At 37.1% G+C, this 21,366-nt stretch overlaps 1 protein-coding gene across 4 annotated transcripts in view; it reads left to right on the forward strand.

Annotated features, from left to right (window-relative positions):
• Positions 1–1,795: 1,795 nt before the first annotated feature.
• The window catches only part of TMEM168 (transmembrane protein 168), a 32,116-nt gene continuing 12,545 nt past the window's right edge, over positions 1,796–21,366 (forward strand). Inside the window, exons 1-2 of one of the 4 annotated variants that reach the window (XM_058724554.1) lie at positions 1,796–2,053; positions 7,168–8,424. In XM_058724554.1, coding sequence (XP_058580537.1) covers positions 7,297–8,424 — 1,128 coding nt within the window. In that variant the 5' untranslated portion in view covers positions 1,796–2,053; positions 7,168–7,296. Of the gene's footprint in view, positions 2,054–2,238; positions 2,377–2,820; positions 3,057–4,742; positions 4,846–7,167; positions 8,425–21,366 lie in introns of those variants that run through there. The other 3 variants (XM_058724552.1, XM_058724553.1, XM_058724555.1) reach the window with 3 other exon arrangements.

Raw genomic sequence — 21,366 nt, forward strand, 5'->3', positions numbered from 1 at the left:
GAGTTAGAAGTGATGGCAATGTATTCAAGAAGAAACATCTAGCAGGTAGTTGGCAATATGGACACTGTGGCAGGAGTTTTTTTTTACCTCAAGATGGAGCGGGGGTTCCTTGTCTTGCTACTTTGAAGAATGTAGAGGTGGACACAAAATGACCAGCAGGCAAAAGTTTACTGGAGTATAAGATCAGAAAGGAAGAATAGTATGGAAACGCTCTATGCAGTGAGGGGGACTTAGAAAGTAAATACCTGCGACTATAGGCAAGGGTTTTGGTCATCGCCGCCTTCCCTTCCCCCTCATTCCTTCTCAGGTCATACTCTTACAGCTAGACAACTCTAGGTGCTGGGTTGTCCATACCTAATTGGCTTGTTTCCATTGTATGAGGTGTGGTCGATGGCCATACGCTTCCTTGTGGGTCACACATTTTATTGCCTAGATATTTTTAGTCAGGTCTTTTGTCAGGTTCCTGAGGGAAACCTGAGTGGGAGCAGGTGGTGTCTGTTACATTCTTAAGAGGGACCTTAACATCTGAGGCGGTTTGTTGTAATCAGACCCTCCCAGTATTGTTCCAAAATACGTGTTTTTCGCCACCCGGGGACCTCGGGTACTAACCTTTCCTTCACTGCCTATTGTATCGTATCTTTCCCTATTAGAACACTTGTTCTCCAGAGAGCCAGAGTTACAGATTTGAGAGATGGCTAGCGATTGCATTTAGAGTTACACAGGAGTCTGGAAACAATCTCACACTTTTCATGTGCATATGAGGAATCTGAGCCTGAGAGTGCTTCATCACTATAGATGTGCTGCCCACCTTGACCCCCAACATCTATTAAATAAAAATGAAGAAATTCACATTCTATTAGCAGATATAGGAACAGACGACACTAACAGAAAATAAGTGGGAGAGAGCTAGTGATTGTTGAAGTCCTACTGTGTACTATTACTTTACAAATAGTTATGTACCAACTATGTATCAGGCACTACTACATTGGGTGGGTTTAATGGTGAGTAAAACTGGACATGTCCCAGAGGAAATGAAAGCATGCTGGGGTGCAGACAACTGAGGGAGTGTTCTGTGATGTCAAGCCGGAGGTAAAAAAGAGCCAGACTACAGAACTTGTTGAAGGATTCTGAGCTTTATCCTAAAGGATATAAAACATCTAAAGATTGTAAGGGATTTTTCTACATGTATCTTCTCATTTAATCCCTATGACAACCCTGTAAGGTGGATATTATTAGTATCCCATTAACACATGAGAAAACTGGGGTTCAGAGAGATTAACTGACCTAAGTAAGAGCTACAAGGAGTAGAAAATGATGGGAGGGAGAGAAGGCCGGCAGGAAGGGCTATTCTTAGGGAAGAGTAATTCATACTTAAGGGCCTACCTTCTGCCAGAAAAAATACATTGTTTCCCTGTACATTCACAACACCTTTGCAACGAAGGTTTAGTTACTATTTATTTAATCAGAGAAACTGAGGTTGCGCATAGAGAAGGGGAACCAGGATCCAAATCCCCAAACCGTCGGGTCCACAGCTGTTGTAAAGCGCTGCCTGTAACAGGCCTGGGCGTTTTACTGGCTTTTAGGAAGAGAGGTTGGTGAACATGTAAGGGACAGGAGGACGAATGGGGGGAGGGGGAGGGGGAGCTCAGCGTTGTCGGTGGCGTAAAGACCCAGGCGGTGATTTAAAAGGAGTCTTAATTAGGAAAGGAGGCGAGAAGGGCTTTGAAGGCGAGCCTAAGGAGCTTGCCTTTTGCCGGTCAGCAGACACAAAGCCATGCATTATGCCAAATACTAAAGAACAGCAAAGCCTCCTGCGGTATTTACAGCCCACGTGTGGCCGTCCCGCCCGTCCGGCCCCAGTTTCGGTCCAGCCCGAGGCGGCGGCCTAGAGGCTTCATAGGCACGGTTTACATGATCCTTTGTGGTCTTCCCACTCCCGGTTCGCGGCCGATTCCAAGTCCCAGAAGGCGAAGGACGCTGGACTCGGCCAGCACCCTAGGTGGGGTGTGTGCGCCAGTGCAGGGCCGGACGCACCTGGGACGGCTGTGGCGCGGTGGGTTTGGGCGGGGAGGGGGGCCGGGCCTCAGGGAGGAAGCGCGCCGCCCGGTTTGACCCCGGCGGCGTTCCGTACCGTCGCGGATTCGGCGGCAGGAACATGGCGGCCGCGGCCCGGCCGGTAACGGAGAAAGTTTCCATCGAGACTGGCCTGTACTAGTGCGTGTGGCCTCAGGCCCTCGACCCCCCTCCTCCCGCTCCCGGCGTGCCACCTTCCCGCTCCGAGTCTCAGGCTCAGCCCCAAGGACCCTCCCTTTTCTGTGTTGGCCCCAGAGCCGACTCCGTGGGTTGAGAGAGCATTGGTGGCGGCGGCCGAGTCAGGTAGGGGGGTCCGGGTGAACAGCGGGGTGGCGAGACCTGAGCACAGACACCGCCCAGGGCTCTGCATAGTTCGAGCCCCAAGCTCCGCCCAGCCGGTCTCTTGGGGCCGGGATTGCCATTAACTGCCCCGGGAGTAGTTGACGGTGAGGGTCGGAGGATGGAAGGTGGGGTGTGCCTTTCCGTATCCTCCGTGATTAACCAGTCAGCTGGGTCCGCAGTTGTGGTCGCCTTCTCCCAAAGTAGAGGGGTGGTAGAGAACAGGCGGGCTCTTTCTGGAAGAATTGCTGTTGCTGCCCCAGTACTGAGAGATTTAATATTTAAGGTGCCATTCTTCTCGTATTTAATGGGCCCAAAGAGTTAACATGAATTCATAGAAGCAAAGCTCTGGAATTCCCCGCCCCTGGCTGTTCAGTATGGTTCTTTTAGCTTTTGAAGCTTCCCCCTAGATGGGACAGAAATAGTTTCTGAGTCCAAAGCTGATGCAAATGTTAAAGTGTGGCTTTGACTCTAGTGAGCCATTCCCTAGAGGGAGGACATGGAAGAGAACTAACTGGTTTGGAGGAATTTGGATGAATTCAGCGAAGGATAGAATAATTCCAAACATTTATGGAATCTCCCTTAGCTCTACTGCTTATGAGCCGTGGGATATTGGACAACTTCTTTATTCTCTTTGTGTATTAGTAAGTGTCCAATAACTAGCATTGTTATTATAGTTATTTCTGTATTAGACTTTATTTCTTCAGGTATTTGTTGAATACCTACTTGATTCCAAATTTCTGCTAGACACGGGTACACAGTAGTAAAGACAAACTTTCAGAGACCTTGTGATCTAATAGGGAATGCAGATATTAAATGATGATCAGTATTCTGCTATTATAGAGGAAGTGCAGGGATCATATGAATGGGTCAGGGGTGATCTCAGTAAGAAAATGATTTAAGTTACACCTGAACAGTAGGAGTGAGCCAGGTGTGAGGACTGGGTTGGGGATAGGAGGAGGGAAAGGAGTATACCTGAAGAGGGAATAGCAGTGGTGTAGTACAGAACTGAAAGGTCAGCGTGGCTGGAATACAAAGTTCAAGAGGAAGAGTGGTAAGAGATGAGGCAGGAAAGTTATTCACAGCCAATATGGCGAGTATTATAAGGCATTTTAAGGAATGTAGACTTTATTGGTTAAGATGATGGGAAGCCATTGGCAGGTTTTACATAACAGAGTGACATAACAAATTTTTGGTTTTAAAAGGGATGCTTCTTGGAGCAGGCAAGAGTAGATACAGGGAGATATTTAAGCATGAGACAATGGTGGCCAAAATTGGGATTTTGACTTTGGGGATGGAAAGAAGTAGAAACATTTAAGATGTGTATAGGAAGAAGGATAAGACTTGGTGAGGATTAAATATCGGCGGTGAAGGAGAGGAGGGTTAGAGTAGTATGTGTGTTTTATAAAATAGGCTCTGGGAGTTATTAGTGAACTTCCTCTATGCAAATTGACTCTTCTCTGCTCCATTTTTATCTGTCAAGTAATTTCTCATTGAATCGACTAATCGCAGACAAGTTGAAAAGATTGTGATGCTTTGTTGCTTTACTCTCTGATTCAGCCAGCTTGTCTTTTGAAGAAGGTCAGAATATGGAAAGACTGTGTAAACTAGCCATTTAAAAATATGCTGCCATGGTGATTTTGGCAGTGTGGTTGCGTAAATTCTACGATATGGATTTATGGGTACAATTTACATTTACCTTTTTTTCTAGGTTTTACTCTAAGAGCAAACAGAGTTGGTGCTTTTATTTCTATCACATAGATTAATATATGTGTGTAATTAGGGAGAGAGAATAATTGAAACATGGAAATAGATGAGATTGCTCAAAGAAAGTATATAGTGAGAGAAAAGCCTAAACTTGGGATTGAATAGCCAAAGGATGGATTGAGAATGAAGAGTCTGCAAGAAGACCTAGAAGGAAAGATCAATGGGTTAGGAAGAAAATCTGGAGTTTAGTATTTGAAAGCTAAAGGGCGGACAGGTTTCAGAAATTGAGAGGAGTCAGCAATGTCAAAGGTTGTTTGAAAAAAGTGCAGGATAATAAGTGAAAAGTACGCATTGATTTTAGGAGCTTACCGCTCATTTTAGAATTTGGCAGAGCAATTTGTTGTATAGTGGGAACCATTGTTTAGTGGTGGGAGAAGTGCAGCAATCAAATAACATCTGTCAAGAGGACAGAAGACTAAACTTGGAAGAGAAGATGGGGATGAGTGAGGATTGTTTCTATTGTTTCTGGGTTTTGGTATTTTTTTTTAAGTAGTTTATTTTTGGGAGAGGGGGAGGGGCAGCGACAGAGGGAGAGAGAATCCCAAGCAGGCTCTGCACTGTCAGCATGGAGTCCCACGAGGTGCTCTATCCCATGAACCTGAGATCATGACCTGAGTTGAACTCAAGAGTCGGGTGCTTAACTGGCTAAGCCACCCAGGCGCCCCGGTATTATTATTATTATTATTATTATTATTATTATTACTTTTTAATGTTCTATTTATTTTTGAGAGAGAGAGAGAGAGAGAGACAGAGTACAGGCGAGGGAGGGGCAGAGAGAGAAGGAGACACAGAATCCGAAGCAGGCTCCAGGCTCTGAGCTGTCAGCACATAGCTGACGAGGGGCTCGAACCAACAAACCATGAGATCATGACCGAGCTGAAATCAAGAGTCAGATGCTGGACTAACTGAGCCAACCAGGCCCCCCACCCCAGTGTTATTTCTAAAAAGAGCTTTGCAGAGCCCCGGGGTAGCTCAGTGGGTTAAGCATCCGACTCTTGATTTCTGCTCAGGTCATGATCTCACAATTCATGGGTTCGACCCCTTCATCCGGCTCAGCGCTGACAGGGCTGAGTCTGCCTGGAATTCTCTCTCTGCCCCTCCCCTGTGTGCATATACTCTCGCGTCTCTCAAATAAACTCAGACATTTGCAAAGCTCTTTTAAGTGCTAATGGATAAGAGTGGGATTTTGGAGAGAGAGGTGACAAGTTCTGGAAGAGGTAGAGGGAAAAACATATCTAATATGGCTGAAAGATTTACCCTTATATAGGGAAGGGACATCCTTCTTTTCTTGTATCAGGAGGTGTAGGTTAGACATGGGTTTGTAGGGTTGGAAACCCAAGTAAGCTCTCTTCAGACACCTCTGTCGAAGGCAGTCATATAGTGAGAATGCAGTGAGAAATGGGTGTCAGAGATTTGACTAGAAGAAGAGAGGATGATAGTCACAGAGAATGGAAGAGTGATTTGAGTGGCATCCATTTAGCCTGGTGTGTAATTTTTTGTTTTTCTTCTCCAGCAGTGTTCAGTTGTCTAAGCCCAGACTGTACCATCAACTGATGATATATATGCCAACATAGTCACTGAATGATTATATAACATACAGGAGTGATGTTAAAAAAATACAATGTATTCTAGATTTTTTTCAGTGTCTTAAGCTTGGGGGAAAAAAGGTAAAACCAAAATAAGGTTTTGTCCTTCCAAACAGAGGAAGACATTTTCTTTAGTGTGTATGGTATCATAAGTAAGAAATGATTGGATGAAAATGTAATTGAGGAAAATCAGAATACTTAAATAGGATTATCTGTAAAAAATATACTTGATGAAGTAGAATTAGTAAGAAGTGGAATTAGTAATAGTACTTGGAACATCCCAGAGACTGTAAGATTGTCACTCATTGACATTCTTCTCCAGCCAAATGGATAATTAACATTAATTCCAGGTTATCTTATGTTTCTGTCAGGTCTTTTAGTGTCCTATTAAGAAAGTATAAATAAGCTGATCACAAACAAGTCATTTTTTTTAATTTTTATCCAGTTGGGTTCTCCATGGATATTTAATGTGACCGTGAACTGTTGAATGGATCAGTTCTTTTGAAACAGTATACTAGAAAATTTGAACAGTTATCTGGCAGATAGTTAAAGCATTTTTGACCACTGTCATGCTTTAAGTGCAACTTTTGGGGGGGCACTCAAAGATTGAAATAATTATCTGGGTCCTTTAACAAATAATTGTTAACTTTTTAAAAGTAAAATTATAAGATTTTTAATTTACAATAAATATTGGTTAGCATTCCAAGTTGACAATTTTAACTAGAAAGTTCAGGAATTGGTTTGCTACAGAGATAGTATCTAGATTTAGAAAGGAGGTTTGATAATCCAAGTAATTTAGTAGAGACAAAACTACAGGGAAAATTACAGATTCACTTTAGGGACTAATTTTAATACTTTACTTCTAATAAGTATATTCGTTAAACAATGTAAAGACTAAGATTTTATAGCATGTTAGAGCTGCCTTGTAAAAAGATGTAGAGGATTTTAGGCAGATAGTAATGGTTGCGATTATTGGGGATTAGTGCCTTTCAAATTAAAGATGAGGATGAAGTCCATCATTCTTTTTAGCTGCTGAGTAGCTTGTGATGGTGCCAAATCCATCTGCTACAACCTAAGCCAGGTTGAATATCTCATATTTGCCTGTAGTTGAAAAATCAAATAGTGAAGCAAGAATGGCTTAGTCTCTGGAAAAACAGTTTCATTGGTGGTGATTTAGTCATACAGTCTTAGCATATGTTAAGTAGAAAGCACTGCCATTTTGGTTGGAATAAAGTGAATTTTGAAACCAGAGACAGTTACCATTAAGATACATGCAAGTCAAATTTAAAACTGGGTTTCAGAAGAAACTGTATATTTCATTTATTATTTTTTACAAAGAAGATAGGTGGAAAAGGTGAATTATATAAAATTAACACTGACATATATGTTTTTTTCGTTTTAGATCACTATAAACAAAAATTCCACCAGAGGAAATGCGGAAATAGGAGTTACGGATACATTGGATTTGCTGGATGAAATACAAGCAGATAATTTTTGAAACGTGGGGAGAAAGCCCAAATTGCCAGATTACATGTGTAAATCACTGCGTTACTGCTTTAGTCATTGTCTCTATTTAGCAATGACAAGACTGGAAGAAGTAAACAGAGAAGTGAATATGCATTCTTCAGTGCGTTATCTTGGCTATTTAGCCAGAATCAACTTACTGGTTGCTATATGCCTAGGTCTTTATGTAAGATGGGAAAAAACAGCAAATTCCTTAATTTTGGTAATTTTTATTCTTGGTCTTTTTGTTCTTGGAATTGCCAGCATACTCTATTATTATTTTTCAATGGAAGCGGCAAGTTTAAGTCTCTCGAATCTTTGGTTTGGATTCTTGCTTGGCCTCCTATGTTTTCTTGACAATTCATCCTTTAAAAATGATGTTAAAGAAGAATCAACCAAATATTTGCTTCTAACTTCCATAGTATTAAGGATATTATGCGCTTTGGTGGAGAGAATTTCTGGGTATGTCCGTCATCGACCCACTTTACTAACCACAGTTGAATTTCTGGAACTTGTTGGATTTGCTATTGCCAGCACAACTATGTTGGTAGAGAAGTCTCTGAGTGTCATTTTACTTGTCGTAGCTTTGGCCATGCTGATTATTGACCTCAGAATGAAGTCTTTCTTAGCTATTCCAAACTTAGTTATTTTTGCAGTCTTGTTATTTTTCTCCTCATTGGAAACTCCCAAAAATCCAATTGCTTTTGCATGTTTTTTTATCTGCCTGATAACCGACCCTTTCCTTGACATCTATTTTAGCGGACTTTCAGTGACTGAAAGGTGGAAACCCTTTTTGTACCGTGGAAGAATATGCAGAAGACTTTCAGTTGTTTTCATTGGAATGATTGAGCTTACCTTTTTTATTCTTTCAGCATTTAAACTTAGAGACACTCACCTCTGGTATTTTGTAATACCAGGCTTTTCCATTTTTGGAATTTTCTGGATGATTTGCCATATTATTTTTCTCTTAACTCTTTGGGGATTCCATACCAAGTTAAATGACTGCCATAAAGTGTATTTTACCCACAGGGTGGATAACAATAGCCTTGATAGAATCATGGCATCCAAAGGGATGCGTCACTTTTGCTTAATTTCAGAACAGTTAGTTTTTTTTAGTCTTCTTGCAACAGCAATTTTAGGAGCAGTTTCCTGGCAGGTAAGTGTATATATAGTTTGGTTTATTATGTCAGTACCTATGATGTGTGGTTAAATGCTTCAAGAGCTAAATTATTAGAATTCAAAAGTCATGTCCTTTTCAAAAGGAGACTCTTTTTCCTGGTGCTTATTTTTGTTCATGGAATTGAAGTACTGAATGAATAGACAGTATAATTTAGTTTGTTCTCTAGCAGAGAGGTACCAAGATGTTAGGAATACTCAGCAAGTGACATGCCTCCTACCTTCTAATTGTTTTTAAACACTGATAAAGATCTTTAGAATATTAACATTTGAAGGGTGCTTAGAGATTGCACTTTAATCCTTTCATTTCACGCCTGAAGAAACTGAAAGCCATTGAAGACATATCCAGAGTCACTGGTACTAGCCTTAACCCTGTTAACTAGCTCCTGGTCTTTTTACTACAACACATTTTTTTTTTTTTTTTATATGTATAAAGCCATTTCCTATTTAAGTAAAAGGTGATTAGCTATATGACATTCCGAAGAAAGAAAAAATGGGTTTCTTTTTTGCTGCCCATGATGTTAAAAAAAAATAAAAAGGTCTTTTGTAGACAAGGATACTCAAATTGCATGGTTGGAGTTTATAATATTAACAAGCCTAGTCTTCCGTTCTTTGAACATTTATTGACTGCAGTGTATGTCAGATACTCTACAGGTTGCTGAAGATCTCAAGGTCTCTGTCTGAAAGAAGTCACAATGTCTAATGGGAGAGGGAAGAGGCAGGCATATAAATGATTATTACAGTGAGAAATGCTGTAGTTTGAGGACATCAGATTAGGATGTAGGATAAAAAGGAAGGTCACCTGTACTTGGTGCAATTTTCTTCTTCGCTGCAGTTGCTACAGAGTGATTTTTGGATGTGAGTGTTTAAAGGGAGATGTAGAGACTTGCCTGGGCATGGTACCTTTTTGTCAAGTGTGGGCTAGGGCAGGGAGCCAGTGTGGAAGTCAACTAAATGATAAAAACATTGTGGGTGTTGCCTGAGACCATCTTCCTCATTTGCCAGTGCAGGGACTATTAGAACCATGATCGTGATGATGATGATGGAGGATAATGTCAGAAATTCCTAAAGAGTTCTACTTCCTTTCCCTACCCTCTATCAGGTTAGCTCCTTTTCCACCCTTCCAGCGCTAACTACTTTGTTTTTGTTTTTGTTTTTGAAGTCAGGCTCATTCATGCTTGACACCTTTCCAGATCATCAAATCCTGCTAACCAATTATTTTGTAAGTCACTGTACCTTTCTTGTTTTCTTATACCAGTGGTCTCCTTATATCAGTAGTATGTGTACCACTGGAGGTACGCAAAAGCTTTCCAAAGACTATGTCAGCAAAAATGATTTTGAGAGAATCAATTTCCATATTCTCTCCTTCCATTCTACTCTTTTTTAAAGTTGAATTACTTGAGACTGCTTCTCAATTTAGGCGTGGAGTGGTATCTCTTTGTGGCTTTAATTTGCATGTCTCTAATGACTAATATGTTGAGCATCATTTAATGTATTAGTCATTCACTTGTCTTTGTTGTTGAAGTATCTATTCAAATCTTTTGCCCATTGTAAATTGAGTTATTTCTCTTATGATTGAGTTTTAAGGGTTCTTTTTATATTCTGCATACAAGTCCTTTTTTAGAAATACATGATTTGTAAATGTTTTCTCCCAGTGTGTGACTTATCTTTTTTTCTTAATGACACATTTTGAAGAGTACAACTTTTAAATTTTATGAAGAACAATTTACCAGCTTTCTCTTTATGGACTGTGCTTTTAGTACTCTATCTAAGAAGTCTTTGGTCAACCCTAGGTCACAAAGATTTTCTTCTATAAATTAGTTTTCTTTAGTGATTGTATTGTTTTAGCTTTGATATTTAGGTGCATGATCCATTTGGCAGTAATTTTTGTCTATGGTATGACGTAAGGATCTAATTTTTTTTTAATAGGGCTTTCTAATTATTCTAGGAAAAGACTATCCTTTCCTCTGTTGAATTGCCTTGGTGCCTTTGACCAAAATCAATGAAATATAAATGTAAGGCTTTATTTTTGAGCTCTCTTTTTTGTTCCATTGATCTATGTGTGTGACCTTCTACTAGTACTAGGCTGTCTCACAAGGTATTTTCTAATTTCCCTTAAAATTTACTCTTTGACCTTTGGGTTATTTAAAAATTGGTTGTCTGATATTGCGATATCTGAGGGATTTCCCACGTTTCTTGGTTATTAATTTCTAATTTAATTACATGTGATGGGAGAACATAGTTTGTATGATTTTAGTCTTTTATTAAGACTTGTTTTGTGACCTGGCATGTGTTTGATTCTGGAGAAAACACCATGTTCACTTGAAAAGAATGAGTATTCTGCTGTTATTGGGTAGAGGGTTCTATAAATACCAGCTAGGTTAAGTTGGTTGTTATTCTTCTCTATCTACATCTTTGTTGATTTTTTTTGTCTGATTCCATCAGTATTGAGAGAGGGATATTGAAAATCCTCGGTATAATTGCCAAACTGTGGGTTTATCCTTTCAATTCTGTCATTTCTTTATGTATTTTGGGATTCTGTTCTAAGGTATCTATATTCATCTTTAATTACTATATCTTTCTAGACCTTTTTATCATTATAATAAACAGCCTAGTTGAATAGTTACAATACAGACCTCATAGCTCATAAAACCTAAAATTTTAACTCTCTGGCTCTTTACAGAAAGTTTGCCAACTCCTGTTGTAGGCCAGTGCTTCTCAGCCTTTAATATGCATTGAAATCATGTGGGGATGTTGTTAAAATTCTGAAGATTGAAATTGATTTTGGGAAAGAGCTTGAAAAAATTAAAGGTGATGCAGAAACTCCTGATCAAAAGTATACCCATTGAGTAACAAGGTATTAATTTAGCTATTTAAGAGCAACATGCATCTACCTGAGTTTTGTCTGCATTCCCCAATTAGTTACTATTTGGTCACTGCTGCCTATGATGTAGGCATTGTGTCTTTGATGCAATTAAATTTTTTAAACTTAATTTTAATTTAGTATTTTGTGTATAGATTTCCCAAACCGTGCTCTGTCCAGTGTTCTGTGAGATGTTAATGAGTATACTCAGAGAAAAAGTGTTAGAAGAAAGAGAAACATTTCCACACTTACTTGACTGTGAAATCTTGCCTCTACCCTTCATTAAGAGGTACCCCCAACCATACCTATAAACCTCTGTGTGAAACAATTTAGGAGACACTCCACTGGATTTATAGAAGTTCTAACCCTTTTGATTGATGAAAGCATCAGAAAATTATATAGTGAAAGGCAAAAAATTTGAGTTTTATAAGGCCAGGACCGCTTTTGGCATAACATCATTGTTAATCCAAGTAAATTTTAAGTCCTATATCAAATTCTTTAGATTTTAATTATTTTTTAAAAATTGACCTATGTTTAACATTCCTAAATGATATTGATACTGATAGCTTTGTAACAATATAATACAAACCCATTTTTTCATATCCTTTAGTGGATTTCCACTGAAAAAATAGTTCCATTGATTGGGTGGGGGCAGACCCAGTGTAGCAGGAAAAAAAAAAAAAAAAGGAAGAAACCTTTTGAGAAGATTGGTCAGCCAAATATAGGATCAGTGAAAGTAGAGGTAGCTTGAAATCAAGTGTAGCTAGGAGCAAAAGATAAGCACCTGGACTAAGATGATAGTCTTCCCTTTAGCACAGCAATTTTCTCCTAAGATCTTGTTGAGAAGTAAAATTTAAAGAAATCTTGAAATAAGTTGATGAGATGTAGAGTTGAATAGTGTTCTGATGTGGTGGATAGTCTAAAAATGTTAAAAAGATATTGAGAGAATAAAGGGAGCAGATGGAAATGTAGGATGATGGGGTTTATTGAGTTAATGACCTAGGAGCATTTGGAATTTATAAAACAGTTTCTAGTAGGTTTATTTTTTAAAGCATATTTTTTAGGAGTCAAATCTATGGTTATTTTACTACTAGAGGAGTAAAACCAAACAAACAAAAACATGAGATTTAGCTTCCTAGTGGAGTACAATTGTAGCTTGGACCCTAATTTCCAAAAATGGGCTTGGCCACTTTTTCTTATGTTAAGCTTTTTTGCATGTTAGTTTTGGGTTCTGTTACTTTTACTTAGCTATAATATAAAAATTTTTCTGTTAAGGAAAAATTTGCATAGAGTATTATTCATCATTTTTAGTGTATAATTCTGCAGTTTTGACCAATACATATAGTTGTGTGACCACCACTACCACAGTCAAAATATAGAGGAGTTCAGTTACCCCCCAAAATTCCCTTCTGCCCCTTTGTAGTCTGTCCCTTTCTCAGCCCCCAGGAGTTGACAACCACTGATCTGTTTGCTCTCCTTAGACACTTTCCTTTCACAGAATGTCATATAATGAAATCATACAGTATATAGCTGTTTGAATTTAGCTCCTTTCACTTAGCATAATTCGTATAGATTCATCTATGTTGTTTATATTTATTCCTTTGTCTTGTATTATATTTATTCCTTTGTATTGCAGCAGTATTCCATTATATGGGTATCTCACAGTTTATTCATTACTCGAGTGATGTTGAAATTAGTTTTTGGTTAATATAAAAGTTGCTGTAAACATTCATAGGGTTTTTTGTTAAACTAAATTTTTATTTTACTTGGTGTGGGATTGCTGGGTCATGTCATAAATGTGAATAATGGGGGTGCCACGGTGGCTTGGTCGGTTGAGCATCTGACTCTTGATTTTGGTCGGCTCAGATCATGATTTCACAGTTCATGATTTTGAGCCCCGCATTGGGCTCTCTGCTGTCAGTGCGGAGCCAGCCTCAGATCCTATGTCCCCCCTCTCTCTGCCCCTCCCCTGCTCACACACACATGCGTGCAGGCTCTCAAAAATAAATATTTAAAAAAATAAAATCAACATGGATTATGTTTAATAAATTATCAAAATGTTTTCACAGCAGCTGTACCATTTTGCATTCTCACCCGCAGTATATAGGAGTTCCAGTTGCTCCACATAAAAACCGGTGCTTGGTATTGTCTGTCCGTTTTTTTTTTTTAACCATTCTAATAGGTGTGTGGTGGTAATTCATTGTGGTTTTATTTTCAGTTACCCCCGTAACTGTTGATGTTAAGTATCTTTTCTTGTGCTTGCTTACTATACTATGTCTTCTTTGGTGAAGTACCTGTTAACATGTCTTGGCAGCTTTTAAAATTGTGGATTGCTTGTTTTAATAGTAAGTTCTGAGAATTCTTTATCTATTCTAGATAGAAGTCCATTATCATATATATGACTTGCAAATATTTCTCCCAGTGTGCGGCTTATCTTTTCTCTTAACATGTTTTTTGAAGAGCAGAAGTTCTAAATTTTGCCACAGTCCATTTTATCAGTTTTTTTCTTTTAAGAATCTTTTGATGTCATGTCTAAGAAATCTTTGACCTCACTTGAATAGAATCTTAGCTAATCCTACATGGGTAGCTTGGTTTTTTGTTTTTCCTTAGTTTTACTGAGTTTAATAACATTGTCAGAATGAGTCAGTAGTATCATTCTAAGTCATTTACATTAAAAATCTGGAATTTTACCATTAACTTCTGTTGTGTTCTATTCATAATCTCATTCTAACTTTAAAATGGAACATTACAGCTGATGTTTCCTGCAATTTGTATTATGTTCATTGAATGTGCTATTTACTTTCCTCTTTTATCCTTTTTTTTTAAAAAATAAGTCAATAAGACAGACTTACATAGTACCACAACATTTGGTGCTAGTATTATTGCCCAGCTATAGGCTTTTCAGAAATTGTGATAATTGATAATTCACATAAGGATAAAAGGGGAAGAAAGCATCCAGATACCCAAGGAAGTATACCCCATGGCTCACTCTTATGTTTAGAGATTCTCTCTCATTATCATTCACATGAGATTTTATGTGCCTTTCCTTGCCAACCATTGTCATTTGCAGATTCCATGGGAGTTTGAAGCAACTTTTTGTAGAAGCCTTTTGACTCAAATCAGAAAAACCATAATCATAGTTGATTTCTCTATAGGAGAAACAATGGCAATCACTGGGTGTGACAGATGGAACAAGATCAGCCCCGCATTTAAGGAAAGGATGAAATCCACAGATGTAGGTAGCAGTTTCATTTCTAGCAAGATGGCAGGATCAGCCATATTACTTCACTTGGCTTGGGGAGCAGGGAGTTTTCAAATCTTCTGCCAAAACTAGAAGTGCACATGTTTCATAATTTTTTGTTTTGTTTCATTTCTCTTCCTAAAGTTTTGAGCTATTTTCATCTAGATGGCAAAGGGTGGGGGGGCACAAATTCTTTTTAGCTAGAAAGCATTCTTTTAATTTGATGTTTCATCATTTCTGCCAGAACATTGTGAAGCAGGAGTACTTTTTTTTTTTTTTTCTAAAACACCAACAATGGTCCTAATTTTGTTTTTCTTGAAGTAAAAACAAAGTATTTCATCTTTCCCCTGGATGATATTCCAGCTTTGAAAAATCTTTAAAAATTTTAATGACCGGAGAGAATGTTTTCCATTTTAATAATAAGACTTACCATTTATTAACTGTTTTCTATGTGCTCTACACCATTCTGTGTACTTTGTGTGTTCATTTAATTCTCATGACACTCTGAGATAGGTACCGTTATGATTCCCATTTCATAGATAAGCATGATTGAGAGGTTAGGAAACTTCCTCAAGGCTGCAGAGCTGGTATGAATCCAGGCAATCTGCCTTCACAGCTCTTAACCACTTTACTTAGTTCCATATATTTTTAGAGTTGGAAATGAGCATAGAGATTATTTAATGTAATCTCTTTATTTTGCCCATGGGAAAAGTAAGATTCAGTAGACTGAGTTTGATTCCCATACCACTGTTGTTTCACCTTTATTAGGGTTGTAGTGAAAAAAATGTCTATTTTTGCTGTTTCTATTTTGAGATACTCAAAAGAAGAAAAAATATAAGATTTCTAATGCATTTAGAGAACTTTAACTCTACATCAATATCTCCTATCAGCAATAGTCATTTAGTTGAAAAAATAATCGTCTTTGAGATTTCTGTTGGCGTGCTCATAATGACTTGATTTCAATTTGAAAATGCTTCACTGCAAATTACAGCTACCATTTATTGTACTAGCCATATTTCACATATTTCTAATCTGTAGTATAAGCTCACAAAATAAATATTAGTCCCCTTTTATAGATTGAGACTCAAAGGTTAATTAATTTGTTCAGGTACACACAGATGGTACATGGCTGAGCTAGGATTGAACCAAAGTCTAACTCCAAAGCTTGAGCCCTTTCCACTAGACCCTATTGCCTCTGTATAAAGAAATCACTTGACTTTAAAACTGTGAAGTAGCTTTCCTAATGTTCTTAAAATTTTCTGTACTGAACACATTTTTGGAGGTTGCCTATTATTTCTTAAATATGGGTTTGTCACATTAAAAGGCATAATACCTCCATTAATATAGTGTTTCTTAGTTGGAATTCCATTTTCCTTAGATTTCCATGTACACTGTTTACTAAATCTGGTTTACTTAATGTGGCTGCTACAAAAATACCTCTAAACGTTAATTTTATCTCTTATGTAAATGCCATATTTTTAAAAATGAAATTCCAACATTGATATCTGTATACTGCATAAAGAGATTTGGTTCCTATTATCTGAGAAATTTTATGATATGAAATGGTTGAATATTTTGACCATGACTTGAAAGCCTAGCTGAATAGAGAATAGCTAGTTACTATTTTTATACAAAGGATATTACTTACAGTTTATTGGTCTGCTAGTATGTTCAGATTCTATCTGCTTTAAAATTTGAATCATGTCCTATAGTTTGATAGTGTCCATAGGGTGATTCGGAGAAACAAAGTACCTACACTTAAAAGTTTTGATTGGGTAAGTTGATCATATTTATTACAGGGAGTTGTTTAAAATATAAGAATATACCAAGAGTCACAAATGCCTTTTAGGTTGAAGCTGTAAACGTTTGCATGCCAATAAAATTGAAGCTTTCTGAAAATGGCAAGTGGCTAAAACATCCTAAATATATTTTTTCTCCCCTTGGACATATTTGCCATCTGTGAAGACTGCTAATATTTTTGTGTTGCCAAACTGCTCACTTTTATTTGTGTATGTTATCTTGATAGTATATTTAATACTGTTTTTTTCTAAGCTTGCTTACTCAAAATAACCTAATAAAAATGTTTAATGATTTTTTTGTCAAATTTGACTTTTAAAAATTAATGACAATATAAAATTACCAGTTTTCTAAGATTATAAAAACAGATCATCTGTTGTATGCAAACCATCTGTGATCAGTAAACCTCTAAATATCTGCTTATTTAGTTCTATTATATTAAATATTATCAGTGTTGTATAACTGACATGAGAGTGTTGAATAACATCACTATCAGTTAACATTTTAATTGGAATTTTAAATTATTTAATAAGGCTTCCTACTTAAGGTATACACAGACTGGCAATTGAAGTTTATCATTACTGTAGTTCATTGTTAAATTATAAACTGTTCAATGCAATGCTTTTTTCTAACGGTAAAACTATATTTTAATTTCACAATAAAAATCTTAGATTTATAAAATTCTTTAAGGTAATTCAAAAGAAGTCAGTGATAACCATTGGTATTGTATACACATGAATATTTAAACAAAGGGTAGTCTCTACCCTTGACAAGATTTGATAAATAAGGCCAAACTTAAATATTTCTGGGTCAGCTTTCGGAAATGGAAATTTCCATTCTTTTTACTGTAGGAAATAGGAAAGATGCAGAGATAGAAGGTTAATAAGTAGCCTTAACTAAAGAAAAATGTTTTGATTAAACAAAATGAGAATTGAACAATTTTTTTTTTTTTTTTTTTTTTTTTTTTTAGAGAGAGAGAGAGCTCCTGCAAGCCAGGGAGGGGGAAAGGGAGAGGGAGAGAGAGAATCTTAAGCCTGACATGGGACCCTATCTCAGGAACCATGACATCATGACCTAAGCCAAAATCAAGAGTTGGACTTAAGAGCTTAACCAGCAGAGCCGCCCAGGTGCCCCAAGTTAACATTTTTTGATGGTATAACATTCTCTTACAATTTGCAGTGTCAAAGTTTAGTTCCCAACTCTAGAATATCAAATTCCTTATTTATGAATTATCTTTAATATGTATTTCTGTATGTCCTGAAATTTCCTAGTAACTTAGTACAAAAAGGCTGCTTACACACCTGAACTTCTCATCCTTCTAAAATCTATCCTGATTTTAGGAAAAATGTATAGGAAGTTTTTTTTAAGAGGGTGATATTTTTTTCTAATTCTCTTTTTTAAATCCTTTAATTATGTCTGTATAGTAAAATAAATAAATCAACATACCTGCAAGAATTTTGAGTAGACCAGTTTTATTTGGCCAGAAGATCTTTTTTTTAAGATTTTTTTAATGTTTATTTTTGAGAGAAAACTAGTGGGGAAGAAGCAGAGAGAGACAGAATCTAAAGCGAGAGAGAGACAGACAGAATCTAAAGCAGGCTCTGTATTGCCAGCACAAAGCTGGATGTGGTGCTCAAACCCATGACCCATGAGATCATGACCTGAGCTGAAGTCAGACAACTGACTGAGCCACCCAGGCGCCCCAAGCCAGAACATCTTTTAATATGTGCCTTAAATAAGTGAGAAATACCGTATGATTTCACTTACATGTGGAATCTAAACAAATCAACAAAACTACAAGACTCTTAAATATAGAGAAAAAATTGGTAGTTGCCACAGGGCAAGTGAATGGTGGGGGTATGGGCAAAATGGATGAAAGGGATTAAAAGGTACAAACTTCCAGTTATAAAATAAGTAAGTCACAGAGATGAAAAGTATAGCACGGAGAATATAAATAATATTGTGAAAATGTATGGTGATAGATGGTGACTACACTTACTCTGGTGAGCACTAAATAATGTATAGAATTGTCAAACCACAGTGTTGTACACCTGAAACTAATATAACACTGTAGGTCAATTATATTTTAATAAATTTTTTAAATGCCTCTAAAAAAAAGAAAATGTATGCCTTTAGGCAGCAATGCACTTTCCTTTAGAATCTTTACCACTATTTATCACAGCTGCTTCACATAATCCTGAAGGTGTTTATGACCCTTGCTATAAATGGTAACATAGTGAATTAGTTTCTTATATTACCATCTTGATCAGAAAAGTACGAGTTACATAAAGTTAAAGGTAGAAATAATAAAGTTGTCATATATTGGTCATGTTATTTAGTAATTCTTTTATATGAATGGCTGACAAAATGTAGAAGTAATCCTTTGATCAATTAAACCCCTGTACACAAAAGATTTTTTGTTATACCGGAGCAACATATGCAGTAAATGTTTGGAAAATAAGAAAGAAATGAAATTATTAGTATTTGTAGATAAGATGACTACCTGGCAAACCGAAGAGCAAACTGAAAAATCAGGTGAAAATGCTGTAGTAATAGTTGTGAGAATTGTACTGCATCTTTAACATCGTAAACTCTCTCATAAAAGGTTGATTTGGTTGATAGAGTTATCATTAACCTAGCCAGTATAAAAACTGTGTAAATTCTCTTGGAATTGTATAATATAGGTACTATAAGAAGAAATAAATGGTGTACAGTGAGAATATATATGTTTAATACTATTCAGGTAGCAAATAATAACATGTAAATATAAAAAAACAATCAATATCCTAGAAGTCAGTAATCAGAAAATGCAATAGAAATCATTCCACTCATAGAACAACAAACATGTGGTGCCTGAGTGGCTCAGTTGGGTAAGCATCTGACTCTTGGTTTTGGCTCAGGTCATTATCTCACAGTTTGTGGGTTCAAGCCCCATGTGGGGCTCTGCACTGACAGCACAGAGCCTGCTTGGGATTCTCTCTGCCTCTCCCCCTTGCTCATAAGTGCTCTCCCTCTAAATTGATAAATAGGCTTAAAAAAAGAACAATAAACATAAAATGCCTAGAAATAGATTTAAAAGAAACTTATGACATTTTTACAAAGAAATAGAAAACTCCAATGAAGGCTTTGAAAGAAGACTTGAATAAATGAAAATACACGTCATACCTTCTGGGATAGTAATACTCAACACTGGGCCCTGTGGACATGTTAGTGGAGGAAAGTTTAAATCTGAACTGCACTTCTATTTCCATCAAGAGGAGCAAGTCAGTCTAGAACTTCAGAGGTGGGGTCTCTGGTAAATTACCTCCCATTTTAAGATGACACACTGAAGGAAAAGCGTGAAGCTGTGTACATTACAGGGTGCTCATGAATTTGTATCCTGACCTTGTGTTCTGTTAGTGATGGGACCTGGATTAAGTGGTCCAATCTGGATTAAGATACGTAGTTGTAATAGCCCCAGCTCCCTGGAAGGAACCAACAAAAATCCTCTTGGAGAAAGTGGATTATTCTAGGCCTGAAATTAGTCCTATAATTATATCTCTGTGTGTATTTTTGCATACAGTGTTCTGCTCATAAATATAACCAGGGACACACACACATGGTATCAAGAGCAAGAAACAGCAGGACCAACAGACAGATGACCAAAAAGTCTTGTGATCATGGAATTCTCAAACACAGAAAACCATCATATTTACAAAGCTGGAAAAAGCAAAGATAGTACATAATGGTAGGAAGTTGGAAACTATAAAATAGTGACAAGGCAGACTTAAAAATAGCAAGTTTTAGAATCCTAAATTCTAAATCCTAAATTCCTAAAATACCTGAAATTAATTCATTGCACAAGACTAACGTTAGATAAAGCTGAAGTGAGCATTAGTGAATTCAAAGATACATTTCAGAAGAAGCTATGCAATAAGGAGCACAAAAGAAAAATAGGGAACACACAGAAGAGTAAGTCTCAAAAAAGGATACAATGAGAAGGTCTCTATTTTATTGGAGTCCCAAAAGAAAGGAGGAAATAAAGGCCAAAGGAAATATTTGAAAGGACAAAAAGACCAGTGGAACAGAAAAGAGTACAAAAACAAATCCCAGAATACTTGATTTATGATAGAAACATCACTGTAGAATAATGTGAAATGGTTGAGATTTTTTGGGTAATTCAGTGTACAGTTAGAAAAAAGTGAAGTTGATTATAATCAAACAAAAATCAATTACATTTGGATTACAGGCCAAAAAATGCAAAGGTCAAGATAATAAAGCCTTTAAAGGGTAATGTAAAATAATCTTCTTGGGGCGCCTGGGTGGCGCAGTCGGTTAAGCGTCCGACTTCAGCCAGGTCACGATCTCGCGGTCCGTGGGTTCGAGCCCCGCGTCGGGCTCTGGGCTGATGGCTCGGAGCCTGGAGCCTGTTTCCGATTCTGTGTCTCCCTCTCTCTCTGCCCCTCCCCCGTTCATGCTCTGTCTCTCTCTGTCCCAAAAATAAATAAAAAATGTTGAAAAAAAAAAAAAAATAATAATCTTCTTGACCTTTGGGTGGAGAAAGATTTAACTTACACAAAATGGCATTACAATTAAAAACATGCTAAGCAAAAAACAGCATTAAGGGGAGGAGAAAGGCATTTGCCATATATCCCAAAAAAGTCTTACCTAAAACATACTGAGAGCAAAACAAATCTGTAAATAATAAAAAGGCAGTCCCATGGAAAAAGGGGCAAAATAGTTAACACTTCACCGAAGATGAAACTTAAATTATCAAAGGGATTTAAAATAATCAGAGAACTCAATACTTATTCTGGTTTTATTACAATAGAAAATTAAAAGGAATCTAGCAATAGGGATTCAGCTAATTAAAATTTTATACATATGGTAGTAATGCCATTTCTTTACACATGATGTAGAATTTATTAATAGGCTTACAATATATTAGAAAGTTTACAGAATATTATCCTACGTTGGTAAAAAAAATGAATATATATATTGTGTGAAGTCCGATAATATTTTAAAAAGCATGTGTAGAGGAC

This window comes from Neofelis nebulosa, chromosome 4 (assembly GCF_028018385.1).
Source record: "Neofelis nebulosa isolate mNeoNeb1 chromosome 4, mNeoNeb1.pri, whole genome shotgun sequence".
Taxonomy (NCBI): Eukaryota; Metazoa; Chordata; class Mammalia; order Carnivora; family Felidae; genus Neofelis; species Neofelis nebulosa.